Genomic DNA, 13,641 nt, shown 5'->3' on the forward strand with positions numbered 1-13,641 from the left:
AGGTTACTGATATTATATTTTGGCTGGAAAAGTGGCTCTGTGCACCCCAGAACCTCCAAGAGAGCTTTTTGTGAGCAAAAGGAGCAACTTGAAGGCTATATGAACTAAAGGGGACTCCAGCGGATGGTCCTCTCTGAAGGAGGCTGAGATATGGTCTTCACTAGCCTGACATGTCTGAACATGTTAATTTCCATATTGGGGCTGGAACTTTCATATAGAAGCCTCTGAAAGTAGGTACTTCCCAGAAACTTCATAGGAAGTCCAACCCATTAGTTTCCGCTGTTCCACAATGATCAGAAAGACTTGTTTCTGTGTCTTTGGCTCTATCTTTGTTTATCAGTTTATATTGTTCATTATATTGAACAAATGAGTGAGATCATTTTATGACTTATTTATGACTTATTTCCTTCCTCAGTATGAAAAAAATTGCCTGGTCTGACATCATAGAAAATAAGCTAACAGCTGAAACCGGTTTGGCTCAGTGGATAGGTCCCAGGTTCAATCCGGTCAAGGGCATGTACCTTGGTGGCAGGCACCTCCTTAGTAGAGGGTGTGCAAGAGGCAGCTGATCAATGATTCTCTCTCACCGATGTTTCTAACTCTCTATCCCTCTCTCTTTCTCTCTGTAAAAAAATCAATAAAAATAATTTTAAAAAAATAAGCTAATAGGGACCACTTCAGATCTCACAGAGGCTGCAAGAATTACTAGCTCTTGGTCCCGGGTGAAGCTCAGAGGGTTAGAGTGTTGTCCCCATACTCCTAAACTATGTGGGCTGGATTCCTGGACAGGACACTTACAAGAATCAACCAATGAATGCGTAAGTGAGACATCATTAATCAATCTCCCTCTATCAAATCAATAAATTAAAAAAAAAATTACTAGGTCTTGGTCAGGCCTATTTCTCTCCCTCTATCCACAGGGCAAATACATACCATCTATCACTTTCATTGTCATTATGATCTACTACCACCCAATTAATTAAAGAAAACACCACCTAGAAAATCAAAGAGTTTAAAAGAATGAAGTCACATTATACAGCAATTGGATCATTGAGTAGAGCAAGCAATGAGGCTGCTTGTGTCACACTCCTTCTTTCTCTCCTTCAGAAGTCTAGACCACCTCGTTCCCTCCCGGCCTCAGGATTACCTGTAGTCTGAAACAAGATGTGGGTGCGTGAGCAGGTGGGCCTCCACCGTCCTTTTGTCCATCTTCAAGATGCGCTTGAGCAGGTCAAACCGCCTCACTCTGTAGAGCAGCTCAGCCAAGCCCATGTCATTCAGCTTTCCTCTTTCCATTAGACTGTCCAAAAGGTCCCTGACGTTAAAGGCTGACACGTCCGCAGCAACATCTCGGCACAGAAAAAACAGCATCTCCCTCTCATCTTCATCGAGCGCCTCTTCAATCTGATGAATGTCCTCAGCAGACATCCTGCAGAGTGTCTTGCAAGGCAAGACGCCAGTCCAGTCAACAGGCCATAATGCTACTGAGTTCATTTCTTTCAGAATCCTTTCCAATGGAGGTGTTCTGTGGTCAAAGGGGAATTTTTTTTTTAAATCCTCTTATCAAAGGAAATTACGCTTAAAATTCAAAATAGGGGCTTTTTTTTCTTGCTGGGTCTCCAGGAGATTAAATTCATATTGTTCAGTCTACAAAAAGCGACTCTCAAAAGACAAAGAAACTGATCCAAAACCAAGACAAAGAAAATAACTTATATTTTAAAGGAAATAAAAGAAGAGACAAATTTTCCCCCCAAAACACCCACCCCACACACTTTACCAGAAATTATTAGCATGTATAAGGTGGTACATGTGAAATCATACAGGAAAAACCCAATGACTAAGCAGCTGGAAGGACAGAAGAAATTGGTATAACAACTCTGTGGGTGACCTTGGCCCAGGAAGGCTTACACAAAAGGGGCTCTCTGTGGGGGATCAAAAATAATGGGAGACAGAGGCATCTATTCCCACCCCATCCTTTTTTTTCCCAGTTGTTCTACTTTAAAATCCCTCATTCCACCTGTAAGCAAAAATCTTCACTGCCATCTATTCTAAAGTCTCATGGCTATGTTTTACACTTAAAAATGTGTGTGTTGCCGAAACCAGTTTGGCTCAGTGGATAGAGCATCGGCCTGAGGACTGAAAGGTCCCAGGTTCAATTCCGGTCAAGGGCATGTACCTTGGTTGCGGGCACATCCCCGGTAGGGAGTGTGCAGGAGGCAGCTGGTCGATGTTTCTCTCTCATCAATGTTTCTAGCTCTCTATCTCTCTGCCTTCCTCTTTGTAAAAAAAAAAAAAAAAAAATCAATAAAATATATATATTTTTTTAAATGTGTGTGTTCTGGGAGAATACCTAGTCTGTTTCTATCACTGGAGGTTAAAAGCTAACCATAGCAAGTAAATAACTGCAAGCACAAGTAAATAACAGCTGCACGATGCTGTTGCTACCTATTTGCATACAAGTATATGTACATATGTAGCTAAATTTAGTGAAAAGAACACTGAATCTATTTTATTTATTTATAAATAATTTTTATTTATATATAATCTCAGTCTACAAAAGATTTGAGGCATCTTAAATAAAATTACATAAGCAGGAAAAATTTTTATGTGTAAACAAAGAAAAAGAAATAGGTTAGAGTGTCAAAATGGGTTGGAGTGATAAATACAATGCAGACCAGAAAGGCCCAAACAGATTTTAGTAGACTGTGCATTTGTCCCTGAGCTTCCTGGCAGTCAAAGCAAAAAGGGGAATATGGGACATTAAATATATAGTTCTTGCTGTCAAAGAAAAAAAACAAAAACAGATTCGTAGAGGAAGCACCATTTTCCTAAAATTCCAGAATTATCCATCAATGAAAATATTAAAGAGTCTGAAAGTAATAAAATTACATTTATTTTTTATTTCTTAAAATTTTTAAATATTTTATTTTAAAATAGACCATTCATTCATTCATACTTTTCACATTGGCCTCCCACTACCAGTCTAAATGGGTGAGCTCTTAATAAAAGTATACATTTTATCCAATGTATACTTGTTAATAAGTATTGATGCATCTTCATCCAAAATTGATGCTCATTCATCCAAAATTCACTTACATATGGCCACTTAAGAATAATGAGACTAATAAAATTTACTAAATTATTGCTCAATGAAAGTAAAAAGTAACTGGCACTCAGACTATTTTTTTAATCTGAAAGCTTAAGTGTTACAGAAAGCCTAAATCTATACTCTACTCACAGGCATGTTAATAGCCACTAGTTTCCATGAAACCTGTCAAGTTCATTTTTTTAGTCACTAAAAGTCACAATTTTATTAGTTTTTATAAATTAACCTATAAAGTATTTAATACAGCCCAGCTGGTGGGCTCAGCGGTTGAGCAATGACCAGGAACCAAAAGGTCGCTAGTTCAACTCCCATTCAGGGAAGGTACCAGGTTGTGAGCTTGACCCCCAGCAGGGGGAGTGCAAGGAGCAGCAAATCAATGGTTCTCTCTCATCATTGATATTTCTATCTCTCTATCCCTATTCCTTCCCCTCTGAGATCAATATATATATGTGTGTATATATATATATATATATATATATATATATATATATATATTTTAAAGGTATAGTCCTTCAATGAAATACCACATGGCCCTGAAAATAAACTATTACTACATGAATCTCACAAAGAAAAAGCAAAACAAAAGAAATATTTTTGCCTAGGCAAAAAGCAAATTGCTAAAGCATACATTAAAACACTAAATGCTAAAAAAATAATACCATACAGGTTGGGGTAAAAGTAGTTAATTAATAAATAACAATGTAAGAATAAACTCATGTTTTGAATACTCACAACTGTAAACCTACTTTTACCCCCACTCTGTATATTGTTTAGGGAGTGTGTGTGTGTGTATAGTGAAAATATTAAAACATATGTAGCAATAATAAATACTGAATTGTTTTCCATGGTAGGATGAATGGAATGTGACTGGATAAAACTACAGTTTTTTTACATACAGGTGGAATGACTGAACTTGTAATATTTTGCTGCATAAGCCAGACAATAGGTGTATACAGATACCAAAATAAACATACCTCATGCCACATTCTCTGAACACAGTACAATAAAATTAGAAAACAGCAGCAAGCCAAAAGGAAACCTTATAGATTTTTAAAAAGAAAAATTAGCTTCGGTCTCTTGTGTACACATATTTCACAGCATTTAAGATGCTTTCAGAGCTGCCCTGGTGCATATGTAGATAAGCTTTTAGAACACGGAAGCTTAGAGGCATCCCAAAGTCATCCTCAAAAAGAACAGGTCAATTTTACTTAACATGACTCCAAAGGCGTGGCGAGGGGCAAGGAGGGGTGACAGCAGGTGGAATGAGGTCTGTAGAGTTCTGTGAAGCCAGGTGCCCATCGCTTGCAGCCCCACCCTGCCTGAGCTGCCAGCTCAGGGCTCCACTCACCTCCTCTGGAAGTCACTTGCTTTGTCTCACTTGGGTGAGGGACAGAGGCTATGGAGCCCAATTCTTCTGCTTTTAAATGTCCAGTCCTCCTGATTCATCAACATTAGATTCGTTTCATTTCAATCCACTACATTAAGCCTTTTCTAGCCAGATATATCTGGCATATATATGTATATAGAATTCTTTAAAAATTCCCCTTTTCTTCTCCCCTCGCCTCCACTGTCAAATTTTAATTTAATGACGATGCCTTGCCCTTTTAAAACCTTGTACCCTGGTACAAACTGTTCTGACCTTCACAATGAAAAACAAAACCTAAGAAACTTGCAGTTTCATTTCTGGAGGGAAATTCGTGGGAGGGTTCAATGATCTTTTAAACAACCCAGCAGTAAATTTCCAAAGTGAATCTCCAAAACCCTGGCCAACAGAACTTGTGTCAGGTTTTAGAAACAGAAATCAGGTATTTTCCATAGAAATATTGAATATGGGTGTATATAAAACTGCGGCAAGGGCTGGGGGAAGGGGTTTTTGGCTGGGCTCCTGAGAAATATTGCTGGGACTCCCTGGAAGACTGTCTCAGCCAAGCCAGTGGAGTCAGGCACTGGAGTCCACCCGGAGGCCCCGGTGGGGAATCAGGAGGCCTCACAGGGAGACTTGAGCTCAAGAACACCTGTGGTGACCCAGATACCAGAGGGCAACGCAACGCCACCACACCTGTCTCCACCAACTCCACACCTGGTGATTGGACACCTAAACGCTGCCACCCAGATCCCCAAGTCATCACCACCATGCTTGCCAGCAGAGAAACGGAGAAAAGCAACCAGTTATTGGCCTCTACCTCGCTGCTGTTTGTAAATCTCACCTGAGTGCACCTAAATGGCAGAACTAAAGTCACATCTTACTTGTAAAGAAGCTGGGGAGATGCAGTCTGTAGTTGTCCGCCGTCGGGAAAGAGGTGAGAATGGGTCCTGAGGACAAACTGACATCACCACAGAAGGATAGTCTATGAGGGCATTCCTGTCTTCTTTCTAGTTAAATCCTCCGGGTGGACTCCAGTGCCTGACTCATAGTAGGCACTCATTTGTTGAATATTTGTTGAATGAATGAAGGTATGATCACAAATTACTCCCAAGTAATAGCCTCGCTTCACTTTCTCCCCAAACTGGACTGAGAGCATAAGCTACAAACTCTCGCCCGCTAGTACCCTAATAATTCTCCTGCCATTTTGCCTCCTGACCACCAGCTCTGCAACACCTTGAGTGATCAGCTGGTCCTGATTTGCCAGGACTTCCCAGTTTTGGCACTAAACGTTCTGTGTCCCAGAAAAGTCCTCGGTCCCGGGAAAAGCAGAATGGTTCATCACCCCAGCATCCCATCCTCAAGTGTGAGCCTCCTCCATGCATATGTCCAGAATAGCAAGTCTGGATGAAGGGATGGGGGCGAAAATCACACCACACCCTTAGGTTTTCAACCTCAGCAGGCTCTTATTGCTGCTCTGAAACTGTTTTGACAGGACCTTGGTCAGCTCCTTTCCCACAGCATCACCATCACAATGGCTCCACCCACGCTGCTATACCCATGGGGTTTGGTAATCATCAGATGATTGACATTCACCAGCGTTGAACTCTCAAGAATTTCTACATTCCCACTGTGGGGCTGGCACCTGTTGTGCCTCGGCTTGCCCAGGGCAAACCACTCCCCCTGTGCCCTCCTGTCCCCCTGAGCTCTTTGGTCAACCTTTCCCTATCTCCAGGGACTCCTCTCCTCAGCTTGTAAGTATGTTCAAGACTCTTCCACCTTAAAAAAACAGCAACAAGAAAAAGACTTGAGCCTCAGATCCCCTAGACCAGTGGAAGGCAAGCTCATTAGTCAACAGAGCCAAATATCAACAGTACAACGATTGAAATTTCTTTTGAGAGCCAAATGTTTAAAACTTCAACTATATAGGCAGGTACATTGTTATGAACTTAATTAGGGTACTCCTAAGCTGTTTGCTAAAAAATCAAGGGGCCAAAGAGCCGCATGTGGCTCTCCAGCCGCAGTTTGCCGATCACTGCCCTAGACAGACCAATCCAGTAGTTTACTTTCAAGTGGAGCTGGGCCTTTGTGCATGAAGAGTCTGCACTCGGTCCCTCAGTTATTGCAACTTCAATCCACTCCTCACTATGCTATGCCTCCACCTGCATCCTCTCTCTCCCACTCCCCTACTCTCACCCCCCATCCTTTACACATTGGCACTCTGGCCGGAGCCAAACTACAAGTTGTTGAAGGAAAAATCAGTAATACTAATGCTGGCTGTTTTATTTATTTATTTATTTATTTATTTATTATATTTTTTATTGATTTTTTACAGAGAGAAAGGGAGAGAGAGAGCTAGAAAGGTCAATGAGAGAGAAACATCGACCAGCTGCCTCTTGCACACCCCCTATCGGAAATGTGCCCGCAACCAAGGTACATGCCCTTGACCGGAATCAAACCCGGGACATTTCAGTCCACAGACCGACGCTCTACCACTGAGCCAAACTGGTTTCGGCATGCTGGCTGTTTTAAATGTTCATATTTGATTCATTGTGGATTTTTTGCATGGATGTCAATTTTTTCCCCAAAATATTGCATTAGAATACTATATCATGGTTACTCTCTTTTTAAGCACCCTCTTAAATGTTGTGTCTGCGGTGGTGCCTCCCTTTGCTCACCCTGGTGTCCATTTCTGGTGACAGTGCTCTTGTTGAGGCCTTGGGGACCTCCTAGTGGCCACCTCTGAGGTCTGCTGATAAACCCCTCCTTGTAAGCCCCTCTCCTGGCTGACCTCGCACCTCTGCATTCTATGGGGTCCCTTGCTGACCTCAAACTCTCAACACCCTCCTTCTGCACCTGCTCCTTAAATGAAGGTGTGCCCTACCATCCATCTCTCTCCCAGACTGTTCCCCTGACCTTTCTGTTCCCCCTGCCTATGGCTTCACCCTCTCCAAACCGATCTCCCATCAGAATGAACTCCCTGAAGTTCATGCTTCAACCAAGTCAATTTCCTAATTCAAACCTTCCTAAGGGTTCCTCCTCTCCCATGGCAGGTTCCAATTTTCTTTGCATTCAAGGCCTCTTGTGGTCTAGGTCCTGCCCTCACCGCTCATGAACACCCACCCTGCACATTCGGCTTTGACCAAACAAGTTCTTTCTTTCTTATGTATACTGTGTGCCTTTGCCCGGATTACCTCTCCCATTTACCTGCCTAGCGAAACCCTTCTCAGCTCGTAGGGCCCGCTGAATCACCTGCTACTGTGCAAAGCTTTCCTGGAAAGAGCCCACACAGACTTGGTCACACCTCTACCATGTTACAGAACTCCCTGGCGTCCAGCATCAGCTCTAATAGGTGACCAATTTTTCTCAGAGAATGTCTACTTTGCCTCCAAACCATCTGATATCCAAGGCACATAATGTTCTCTGTAATCAGTAGCACAGCAGCGTGCACGACTGGTTCCCATCCTACTTTAACCTATCCAAGGACATACGTAAGATTCCATTCTTCATATGCTTCTCTCCCTGAAGCAAGGTCATGGCACAGCATGAAAGCATGGTCATGCCCACCGAGCTGCAGGAGAGAAGGAAACAGTTCCACGAAGCCAGGTGGTAATGCAGAGAAGTCTGCCTGCCTGCCAGCTGCAGAAAGCAGCATGCAAACCTGCTGCTTTCAGGTAGCTGCCTGGGAGTCCCCACTGAGATGAGCAAGTCCCGGAAGGAGTCACACAGCAGTTTCTGGAAGGATTAAGAAGGGGTTACTTGACCCCAAAGCAAGTAACCGGAGCTCTGTGCATTCACTCTGGACGCAACAGAACCACTTTCTTTCTCCATTCATGCACAGAAACAATAAGCCCCCCTTTCCTCCTGCAACTATAAAATGCCATTTTGTGCCTCCCCCACCCCCCTGCAAATATTTAAAATGAGATGTGGCCCAGCCGGTATGGCTCAGTTGGTTGTGTGTTGTCCCATGCACCAAGAGGCCACCTGTTCCATTCCTGGTCAGGGCATATGCCTGAGTTTCAGGCTCCATCCCCAGAAGGGGGCATGCAGGAGGCAGCAGATCAATGTTTCTATCTCTCCCTCTCCCTTCTTCTCTCTCAAAATCAATAAAAATAATTCTGAAAAGTAAATGAGATTTGTAATTCATCACGATTTCTGGAATTCTTGAAATGCCAAGGATACTTACCAAACATAGTCTAAAAGACTGCGTAGTTAGGCTGACGCATAAACACATTCCAATTTGGTGTGTCACTGACTATTAATTTGCATCAGTGGCTAAAAACACACATTAAAAATTATTTGGCTTCACAAGCAGTGCATTTCAATCATTGCAAATTGCCCACAAACAATAGGTGACCTCAAATATAAAATAATATAAAATTAAAAGGTATATTTTTAGAAAGTTATTTGGTGAGGCTCAGCCCCATGACTCCCAGAGGAGCTCCCACAAATTCCAGCATCTCCTTACTTCCCATAACTTCCCTGGTTCATAACAGTAGCATGCAGGCTACATAAAACAAGGGAATGAAAGAACCACAGAATGAGAAAGGATCTAGATCAAAAAGAAATCATGAATGATCTAATGGAATACAAAAACATAAGCAGAGTCACTAGGGACAAGAAGGCTAAATCTGCTTAACATAGTGGCCCCCCTCCTTCTTACCCAAAGTTAAACTTTTGCCAGGGCAAACTTCTCATACAGAGCCCAAACACCTAACAGGATCTTCCGCCTCTGTCCAACCCACCATCTAAATCAAGACATATAAAAATCTCAATATTCCCTGGGCAGTGTTCTCCTGTCCCAACATCTTTGCTCAAGTATTTGCTTCCAATTGGAAAGCTCCTTCCCCTTTTTTCAGTCACTGCCTATTGAAAGTCTCTCCCATCTTTCCAGGTATCTGTTCCGTAAGCTTGTCTTGGCCCCAAAATCGGGTCATCTCCTGTTCCATCTTTTTTACTCTTGCCTGGCATTTGTTTTATTCTAGTTTGGGCACCTGTCATCTGTGGTAAGATCCTTGAGGATAGATTAATTGCTTATTCATCTTCATTAGGCCTGCCAAGCTTATTCTCCTCAGCCTTGTCCTGACTGATCATCATTACATAACTCCACAAATAAAGCCAGGTGTAATGGCTTACTCAACCTATTTAATAAAACCCTAATATCCAAATTGACCAATTGCTATGAGGGGGCAGGCACTCAAGGCAGCCCACAGGCCCCAAATGAAGAGTTCACTGCAGAAGACATAAACTATCTTGAATATGCAGGTAAATGTGGTATCAAATTGGAGGGGCATAGTTCTTTCATAAGTAGGGAAATGCTAAACATGACAGCCCAATATCTAGAATAAGAGGAAAACAACGAAGAAGCTTTTTGTCTGTTCTGCACAAAAAATTAAACGGTTGAAAAGACAAAGTGGCTAAAAGTGAAAACCACACCAGAGAAACATGGTACAAAGTACGTGGTACACACGGTACAAAGTGGGGGTGAGGGAAGGAAGCAGTTTTATCTGGAAAGAAAAGATTCAAGGCTATACCTATTACATATATGAATACATATGTCTGTTCATTCACTTGTATGCACAAGAAGTCAAAGAAAAAATTATTTCTCTAAACCCATAGTTGAGGAGGGAGCAAAAAAACCAAAAACACATTCCAGCTTCTGACCAAGCAGATTAATGAAATGTTAATTGTGGGTACACACCTTCTCAAAAAGAAGAAAAGTGGTCATTAGAGACTCCAGAGTTAAACTACATATTAATTGAAAGAAGAAACTCCAGTGTTAAACTACATACTATTAATAGTTAAAAGAAGGAAAACAAACAAACAAAAAAAATACCAGCGGTTCTGAAATGCAGTTGGAGAAACAGCATCATACAAAATAAGAAAATACATACACATATTTAAAAACACTTACAAGCTTGTATTTGAGTGCCTAAATGTCTAAAAAACAATAGCACTAGGCTGTACACTTTGGTTATCTTAGGCAATGGACTCCGGAGGCTTTCTCTGCAAGTATTTTTAACCTACATAATTCTAATATAACTTGACTGGAAAGTTTTTTTTTTAAAGGAACTATGACAATACACTGCAATCCTGTGTAAAGTGCAAAAAGAGCCCCTGGATTGATGCAAGCACAGAGGAGATGATCCCGCACCCCACCCCTGGCCCCCAGGTGGGCTGTGAAGTCTTTCCAGAGGAGTGACAGGAGCTGAATATAAAGCAGAAACAGGGCGTTTCCATAGTGATAGTATTCATCCCTCCCTGATTAGAGTCAGGAAAGCAAGGACCCCTGTTAAGTCCCAGTGGACAGCTCTGTCGCCACCGCCTGGCTTCCTCCTTTGTACTCCAGGCTGTCCGTGGCCCTTGCCTAGCTGCTTGACATCGAGTTCTCTGTGGAGGGAACTTGGCTGGGCCTCCTCCGACCACTCTGGCAGCTGCTTGGGGGAAGGTGCCAAGTTCAAATCCATCTCTCGGCGTCCCCAGCACCCAGAGCTCTGCCCGTCCCAGAGAAGCTCCACACATATGGGCAGGGTTACAGTGAGTTCAAAGGAGAGGAGGCATGTCAGGCCTCAGACACAAGTGTAACCAGCCTTTGGGACCCTAGAAGGAAGAAAGAGCCAGACGGAAGCCATTCCGGAGATGTGAGAAGCGACAGGAGACCTGGAGGAGTGCTGCAGGAGTCTGGAGGAGGCTCCGGAAGGGCCGCCGGGCTGAAGGCGAGAGAGACAGCCCTTTTCCCTGCCTGGATCGGATCGGGGGACAGTGCCCCGACCGTCCCGAGTCCAGGGGACGCCAGCTGCACAGGGCGCCGCGGGAGAGAGGGCGGCGGATGCTCGGGTTACTCACGCCGGGCGGCCACAGGCCAGCTGGTCTGCAGGCCTTCCGCTGGACAGGCACCACCCCTGGCTGCACCCGCACCCGCTCCGGGAACTGCAGGCGGCCTTTGTCCCGAGAACACGAGAGCACGAGGAAATGGTGAGGGCGAGCGTCACAGAGGCCTGGGGCCGGGCTTCCGAAACCTGCTGGGGCCCAGCCCCGAGCTAACCCCGGCCGCCCTGAGGGCGCGCCCACCCGAGACGCCCGGGAAACCACCCGCGAGTGGGACATGAGTGGGCGCCCGCCGCTGGGGGAGCCCCACAGTCGAAGATGAAAACACACTTTAGTTTCTGATTCCAGAAGGCCTCCTGCTAGCGATAAATTACAATAATTAAAGAGGAGGGGGCGGGGGAGGAGGAGGAGGAGGAGGAGAAAGAGGAAGGGGGAAAGAATGAGGAAGAGGAAGGACAGGAGGAGGGGGAGAAGAGGAAGAATTAAAAACCCTAATGTCAGCCCTGGTTTGGCTCTGTGGACAGAGCTTCAGCCTGCGGACTGTAGGGTCCCGGGTTGATTCCGGGCAAGGGCACATGCCCGGGTTGCGGGATGGATCCCCAGTGAGGGGCATACCGGGGGCAGCCGGTCAATGATCTTCTCTCATCACTGATGTTTCTATCTCTCCCTCTCCCTTCCTCTCTGAAATCAATAAAAATATCCTTTACACAAATGAAAACCCAAATGTCTTTTCTAGCATAATATAAAGCAGTGAAGTCTTAGAAAAAAACCATTTTAATCAAGGCATCCCACCGAGAAGCTGCCAGTAAAACAAGTGTTCGCGAACGTGAAAACTTCTGGAGGGCAAGCAAAAGCCTTTTGGTTTTGTTTGTGCAGTTGAGCTAAGTCTTTTTTAATCCTTCTCCACAAGAGACTCTTTTTGGAGACACTTTTTTTTTTTTTTACCACGAGAGGTAAAATACAGCCTCGTGGTTTCTCTTAGCTGAAATCTCCTTACCCACAGACCGGTTGGACTGGGTTTGTTATCACCGGAGGCACCGCGTCTCACTGGGTAAACAAGTTTCAAAGTTAAATAAAAATGCAGGCGGGAGCCTCCACGTCCTCGAGGTTACTTTCGGTCCCTGGAACGGAGTACACTGTGTTCCTGGAACCAGAACCTCAGTCTGCAATTCAATGCCCTTTGTCCTACCCGGCCTATGGTGAAAGCCTAAAAGAACAGGACTTTCTGACACCTTCATGCAAAAACTATTGCAAGCAAGTTTGTGTTTTTTCCAAAGGCTTCGCACCCAGAGTATCTCTCTGAACTTCCCCAAACCGAGCTACCTCCGGGCCATGAGCCACCTCCCGGGCCATGAGCCACGCCTCCCCCCCCCCCCCCCCCCACCCCCCCCACCCCCGGCCGCAGAAAAGCAAAAGAAAAAAGGGGAATAAAGAAAGCCTTTCGCAACAGCTTTTCGAAAGGAAAACGGTCCAGTCTGAACAGTGCACCCGGGCATTGACCACGCTCAAAGCGATCTTATGTCTACAGGACGCTGGCGCCCTGCCACCCAAGCTGGCGGCTATGCTCGCCTCCGCCGGCCGCGGGTGACCGGGTCCCGTGGATTCCGTGGGTCCCTCGGATCCCGCGCTCCGGACCGACCGCATCCGGGATGCCCGCAGCCTCGGGCAGCCCTCCAGGCAATCCGGGGTGCGGGGAGAGCCGGGCGAGCGGTTGGGAGCCGGGGAGAAAGGGGGAGGGAGAAGGGGTAGGGGGTGGGCTCAGGGGAGGAGGGCGGGGGGCGGGGGGCTCCGCCCAGGCCAGTGCCCATCAGGCAAACCGGAGAGAAAGAATGGACAGGAGAGAGTCACCTGCCAGAAGGCCCACGCCCTCCTGCCCTCAGCCGGGAATCCCCCGGCCCGCGCGCTGTCCCGGGAGCGCGCCCGGGCTGACACGCCACCTGCCACCTGGGCTGGAGGGACGGAGGGATGGAGGGATGGAGGGATGGAGGAGGGCAGCCACGTACCGTGCGGTCCACGGGGCTTTCCACCGCCGCGACCTTTCAGGCTTCGCTTCCCCGATGCTAGACACGCAGCAAAGTGGAAGAGGACGTGGCAGTTTGGCAACGCCCGGCAAGAGGCTGGGCTTCCTTCTCTCGTTTAACCTTTGCAAGCGCTGGCCTGCCTGAGTCTGGGCCCCGTGTTCTGTGGCCGGGGGGATTGCAGAAGACCCCTCCGGCAAGCCCTGCGCATTGTCCCTGCGCCTGTAGGGCAGTGGTGGGCAAACTCATCAGTCCACAGAGCCACGTATCCACAGCACAACGATTGACATTTCTTTGGAGAGCCTAATGTTTTAAACTTAAATTTC

The 13,641-nt window shown here is 45.6% G+C and overlaps 1 protein-coding gene across 1 annotated transcript in view; it reads right to left on the bottom strand.

Annotated features, from left to right (window-relative positions):
* The window catches only part of CFLAR (CASP8 and FADD like apoptosis regulator), a 33,666-nt gene extending 20,228 nt beyond the window's left edge, over window positions 1-13,438 (bottom strand). Inside the window, exons 1-2 of the mRNA XM_036420666.2 lie at window positions 13,301-13,438; window positions 1,148-1,525 (exon numbers count right to left, since the gene is read on the bottom strand). Coding sequence (XP_036276559.1) covers window positions 1,148-1,494 — 347 coding nt within the window. The 5' untranslated portion in view covers window positions 1,495-1,525; window positions 13,301-13,438. The remainder of the gene's footprint in view (window positions 1-1,147; window positions 1,526-13,300) is intronic.
* Between the last annotated feature and the right edge of the window lie 203 nt (window positions 13,439-13,641).

This window comes from Pipistrellus kuhlii, unplaced genomic scaffold (genome assembly GCF_014108245.1).
Source record: "Pipistrellus kuhlii isolate mPipKuh1 unplaced genomic scaffold, mPipKuh1.p scaffold_m20_p_7, whole genome shotgun sequence".
Lineage (NCBI taxonomy): Eukaryota > Metazoa > Chordata > Mammalia > Chiroptera > Vespertilionidae > Pipistrellus > Pipistrellus kuhlii.